The 6,000-nt window shown below is 47.1% G+C and overlaps 1 protein-coding gene across 1 annotated transcript in view; it reads right to left on the bottom strand.

Annotated features, from left to right (window-relative positions):
* The window catches only part of LOC311123116 (FH1/FH2 domain-containing protein 1-like), a gene marked incomplete at its 3' end in the record, with an annotated part of 106,332 nt that overhangs the window by 39,759 nt on the left and 60,573 nt on the right, over positions 1 to 6,000 (bottom strand). The window contains exon 5 of the mRNA XM_084197393.1: positions 1,991 to 2,096. Within this exon, the coding sequence (XP_084053519.1) occupies positions 1,991 to 2,096 (106 nt within the window). The remainder of the gene's footprint in view (positions 1 to 1,990; positions 2,097 to 6,000) is intronic.

Genomic DNA, 6,000 nt, shown 5'->3' with positions numbered 1-6,000 from the left:
TTCCATAGACCCAGCAGGGTAATATACTCTCTGTTTCCACCATGCAGGAGTCAGTGGTTGGTATAAAGCTCTGTTTCCACCATGCAGGAGTCAGTGGTTGGTGTAAAGCTCTCTGTTTCCACCATACAGGAGTCAGTGGTTGGTATAACGCTCTCTGTTTCCACCATGCAGGAGTCAGTGGTTGGTATAACGCTCTCTGTTTCCACCATGCAGGAGTCAGTGGTTGGTATAACGCTCTCTGTTTCCACCATACAGGAGTCAGTGGTTGGTATAACGCTCTCTGTTTCCACCATGCAGGAGTCAGTGGTTGGTATAAAGCTCTCTGTTTCCACCATACAGGAGTCAGTGGTTGGTATAACGCTCTCTGTTTCCACCATGCAGGAGTCAGTGGTTGGTGTAACGCTCTCTGTTTCCACCATGCAGGAGTCAGTGGTTGGTATAAAGCTCTCTGTTTCCACCATGCAGGAGTCAGTGGTTGGTATAACGCTCTCTGTTTCCACCATGCAGGAGTCAGTGGTTGGTATAACGCTCTCTGTTTCCACCATGCAGGAGTCAGTGGTTGGTATAAAGCTCTCTGTTTCCACCATGCAGGAGTCAGTGGTTGGTATAACGCTCTCTGTTTCCACCATGCAGGAGTCAGTGGTTGGTGTAACGCTCTCTGTTTCCACCATGCAGGAGTCAGTGGTTGGTGTAACGCTCTCTGTTTCCACCATGCAGGAGTCAGTGGTTGGTATAACGCTCTCTGTTTCCACCATGCAGGAGTCAGTGGTTGGTGTAACGCTCTCTGTTTCCACCATGCAGGAGTCAGTGGTTGGTATAACGCTCTCTGTTTCCACCCTGCAGGAGTCAGTGGTTGGTATAACGCTCTCTGTTTCCACCATGCAGGAGTCAGTGGTTGGTATAACGCTCTCTGTTTCCACCATGCAGGAGTCAGTGGTTGGTATAAAGCTCTCTGTTTCCACCATGCAGGAGTCAGTGGTTGGTATAACGCTCTCTGTTTCCACCATGCAGGAGTCAGTGGTTGGTGTAACGCTCTCTGTTTCCACCATGCAGGAGTCAGTGGTTGGTGTAACGCTCTCTGTTTCCACCATGCAGGAGTCAGTGGTTGGTGTAACGCTCTCTGTTTCCACCATGCAGGAGTCAGTGGTTGGTATAAAGCTCTCTGTTTCCACCATGCAGGAGTCAGTGGTTGGTATAACGCTCTCTGTTTCCACCATGCAGGAGTCAGTGGTTGGTATAACGCTCTCTGTTTCCACCATGCAGGAGTCAGTGGTTGGTATAACGCTCTCTGTTTCCACCATGCAGGAGTCAGTGGTTGGTATAAAGCTCTCTGTTTCCACCATGCAGGAGTCAGTGGTTGGTATAACGCTCTCTGTTTCCACCATGCAGGAGTCAGTGGTTGGTATAACGCTCTCTGTTTCCACCATGCAGGAGTCAGTGGTTGGTGTATTTAAACCATAAGTGTTCCTCTGCACACTGCAGCAGCAGAGTTCTCTCTGGATCTACTGTTTATGCTGGCTTGGACAGAGGAACAACACTCTCCGCTATCACTCCATCATTCCCCCACCCCTCCCTCTCCGCTATCACTCAATCCTTCCCCCTCCCCTCCCTCTCTCCACAGGCTGCAGTGTATCAGGAGTCAGGACCAGGCATGAAGTATCATGATACTAAAGCCCTAACGTTCAGTGTCCTCAGTATCATGATACTAAAGCCCTAACGTTCAGTGTCCTCAGTATCATGATACTAAAGCCCTGACGTTCAGTGTCCTCAGTATCGTAGAACTGAACACGGTAACAGTAATAATTGTAGAAGTATCATCAGTCAAGGTATTTATTTCTAAACCCCCTATTGTGCAACATTCATGCAAACTTGTTTCGAAATATGTATGTATGAGAAAACTATTTAAGTGACATATTGGGTAGATAAGTCTTTGTTAGATGAGTGGCATTTTATTGTTGAGGTCCCACTTTCGTGTTGAGATCCTACTTACCTCTGAGAATGTAGTTCTGGTAGTTGTGGTCAGCCTCTGCTCCAACCTTGACGAAACACATCAAGCCTTCTGAATTCACAAACTCTGGCACCAGGTCTTTGTCATCCTACAACACACAGCAGATCGTTAAGAGAGAGGATCCCATGTCATAGGAATGGGACAGAAAGCCTACATGGCCACTTGATTTATTTGTAGCGGCAGTTTAGACCCGAAACAGACACTTCCGTTCCCCGCACACTAGCTACCTTCTCAAACTGTTAGCTAACGTTAGCGAACGTTCACGGCTAACACAAAACAAATGGAACATGTTAGCTAACGTCAGCAAAACTATTTCCCTTATTGAACGCACCTCAGCTGTATTTGTGGTTCATTGACTGGCTTTGTGTTCAGGTGTTTAACTATGACCTCTGACCTGACCTCTGTCATCCAGAGAAGACAGAACATATTCACATTCAGATCCATAATGAATGACAGTCATTGATTTATGATTAGACATGCAGCTATCACGATGCCATTATAACAATAGAACAAGGCACTTCACCCCCCACAACAACTGCTTCCCGGGGGCCCAGTGTGGCAGACCCCTGCTCCCCCGGGGGCCCAGTGTGGCAGACCCCTGCTCCCCGGGGGCCCACCCCTGCTCCCCGGGGGCCCAGTGTGGCAGACCCCTGCTCCCCGGGGGCCCAGTGTGGCAGACTCCTTCTCCCCCGGGGGGCCCAGTGTGGCAGACTCCTTCTCCCCGGGGGCCCAGTGTGGCAGACCCCTGCTCCCCGGGGGCCCAGTGTGGCAGACCCCTGCTCCCCGGGGGTCCAGTGTGGCAGACCCCTGCTCCCCGGGGGGCCCAGTGTGGCAGACCCCTGCTTCCCAGGGGCCCAGTGTGGCAGACCCCTGCTCCCCGGGGGCCCAGTGTGGCAGACCCCTGCTCCCCGGGGGCCCAGTGTGGCAGACCCCTGCTCCCCGGGGGCCCAGTGTGGCAGACCCCTGCTCCCCGGGGGCCCAGTGTGGCAGACCCCTGCTCCCCGGGGGCCCAGTGTGGCAGACCCCTGCTCCCCGGGGGCCCAGTGTGGCAGACCCCTGCTCCGATCTCTAGATATTGTTTCTCTCACCCATCTATACACAATACTAAATAAATGACAAAGTGAAAACACGTTTTTATAAATTTTTGCAAATGTATTGGAGAAAACCCCCCAGAAATATCTCATTTACATAAGTAAACACACCCCTGACTCAATACTTTGTAGAAGCACCTGGGTAAGTCTTTCTGGGTAGCAGGTAGCTTAGGGTAGGGCGGCAGGTAGCTTAGGGTAGGGCGGCAGGTAGCTTAGTGGGTAAGAGCGTTGTGCCAGTAACCGAAAGGTCGCTGGTTTTAATCCCCGAGCCGACTAGGTGAAAGAAGAAAAAAAAATCTGTCGATGTGCCCTTGAGCAAAGCACTTAACCCTAATTGCTCCTGTAAATCGCTCTGGATAAGAGCGTCTGCTAAATGACCAAAAAATAAATAAAATAATAATAACAGGTCTTTAAGAGCACCTGGATTGTGCATCATTTGCACATGAATCTTTTCTAAACTCTTCAAGCTCTGTCCAATTGGTTGTTTATCATTGCTAGACAACATATATTTTCAAGTAGATTTAAGTCCAAACTGTAACTCGGCCACTCAGGAACATTTTACATTTGTACATTTTAGTCATTTAGCAGACGCTCTTATCCAGAGCGACTTACAAGAGATTGGAACTCGGTAGTGAGTGTTGCCACCGAGGACAGACGATTTTTACGCGCTATGCGCTTCAGCACTCGGCGGTCCCGTTCTGTGAGCTTGTGTGGCCTACCACTTCGCAGCTGAGCCGTTGTTGCTCCTAGACATTTCCACTTCACAATAACAGCACTTACAGTTGACCGGGGCAGCTCTAGCAGGGCAGAAATTTAAAGAACTGACTTGTTGGAAAGGTGGCATCCTGTGACGGTGCCACGTTGAAAGTCACTGAGCTCTTCAGTACGGGCCATTCTACTGCCAATGTTTGTCTATGGGGATTGCATGGCTGTGTGCTCGATTTTTACACCTGTCAGCAACGGGTGTGGCTGAAATAGCTGAATCCACTAATATGAAGGGGTGTCCACATACACCATATACACAAAAGTATCTCAAAATCATTGTCATGTAGTTAATAAACATTATATCAAAATCTAAAGGAAAATGATACAAACCTAAAAAGTAACATTATTGTCATTGCCAACTATGTAAAAATAGCCTCCATAAAGCCAACAAATAAAAACATTGCAGCCTGCAGGTAGAAAATATCCTGATAAAAATAAATATCCTATAAATGAAATTGGCTACGCAGGGCCTGTCTGCAACGAACTTGAAACATTGTATCAACTTAACTTGGGTCGGGTCTGAGGCTCTCACTAGTAAACCTGCAACATTGTATAAAACAATTCTGGTCCCTCAGAGTTTCCCCTCCAGTGAGCTCGGGACAGAAACAGCTGTGGACTATTTGCGCAAGGGGATAAGAAGCAGTGCTTGACTTCGGCTGGAGCTCACCGGAGCGGAGAACCGGCACCTCAGATGTTCTAGTGCTTGACCTCCTGTTCCTCTTATAGAATATTAGCTCAAAAAGTATTGTGGAGCTCCTGCACCTAAATATAAAACAGTGACAGCACCCAAAATGAGTACTGGAACATACACTACCAGTCCAAAAGTTTTACAACACCTACTCATTCAAGGGTTTTTCTTTACTTTTTAAACTATTTTCTACATTGTAGAATAATAGTGAAGACATTGAAACTATGAAATAACACATTTGGAATCATGTAGTAACCAAAAAAAGTGTTAAACAAATCAAAATATATTTTATATATATATACACACACTGCTGAGTGGTTATCGAAAGGGAAGAGAGCTGGAAAGATTTTTCAAATACATCGGAGGAACTATTGGTCATTCTCAATGGATGTAAAAACAGACAGTTTTGCTTGCTGTTTGAGGTGAGGAAAACATTTCTTTGAGAAGCTCGACAGCTCATTAGAGCACATTAATAAGCCTACATCCGCAGGCCAGGTGGCCTATAGGACTACTTCTATGCGTAATCAGGTGCGCCTCGATCACACCGACAGCGTCACTGCATTTTGGTACACCAGAAGTACATTCATTTCCAATGGAATGCTGTGTTTGTCTTGCAACGTTTGCGTTGCAGAGGCCGTTGCGGTGGGTTCTGTGGGGTTGGATTCACGTTGGATTTATCTGGTAGCAGAAGGTGAATGTTGCACTTTTGTTGCGCACGTATCCAGATGATGCTGCGTACCATTTTTTTTGTGATCGAGGCGTTACTCAACATTGACAGGAGCGCTCCAAACAAAAAGACAATGACTCAATTGACAGAACTCATTAATGTAATGAAATAAACCAGAACATGTTCTTCAGAAGTGTAGCCGAGGTTGTGCCCTCTGCAAACAACGTGTCCACTCCGACAACGACAACGGTAAAAGACTGGAATAATAATATTATTGAATCTATTAACAGAAATTACAGTAACCAGACAGTAACATTGTAGATTAGAAACTCTAGTAATGAATGGTTAATGTACTACTGGTGATATATGTAACGGGGAATTGATAGACAACGAATGTGCACAAACTGGCGGGAGAGAGCGCATTCTGGAGAGAGAAGTGCCTTGTGATTTTCATTTTGTATTAAAATGTGTAAAAAATGTCTAAAAACGTAAAATTCCACTTTGACATTACGGGGGGGGGGGGGGGGGGTATTGTGTTTAGTCCAGTGACTGGACTCAGGCTGTATCACAACAACATGTGTAATAAGTCAAGGGGTGTGAATACTTTCTGAATGCGCTGTCTCCATGTGTCTTTCAGAGGGTTGGGATAAAGCAGAAGTCACATTTCGGGTTGGACCTAGTGTACAATTGATGAATAAAGTGGTCCTCTGTAGCTCAGCTGGTAGAGCACGGCGCCTCGTAACGCCAGGGTAGTGGGTTCGATCCCCGGGACCACCCCCAT

Source organism: Coregonus lavaretus, assembly GCF_964263955.1.
Source record: "Coregonus lavaretus genome assembly, contig: HAP1_SCAFFOLD_686, whole genome shotgun sequence".
In the NCBI taxonomy this organism is placed as follows: Eukaryota; Metazoa; Chordata; class Actinopteri; order Salmoniformes; family Salmonidae; genus Coregonus; species Coregonus lavaretus.
Note: the sequence above shows the minus strand (reverse complement) of the source record. Positions and strands in the feature narration are given on the sequence as shown.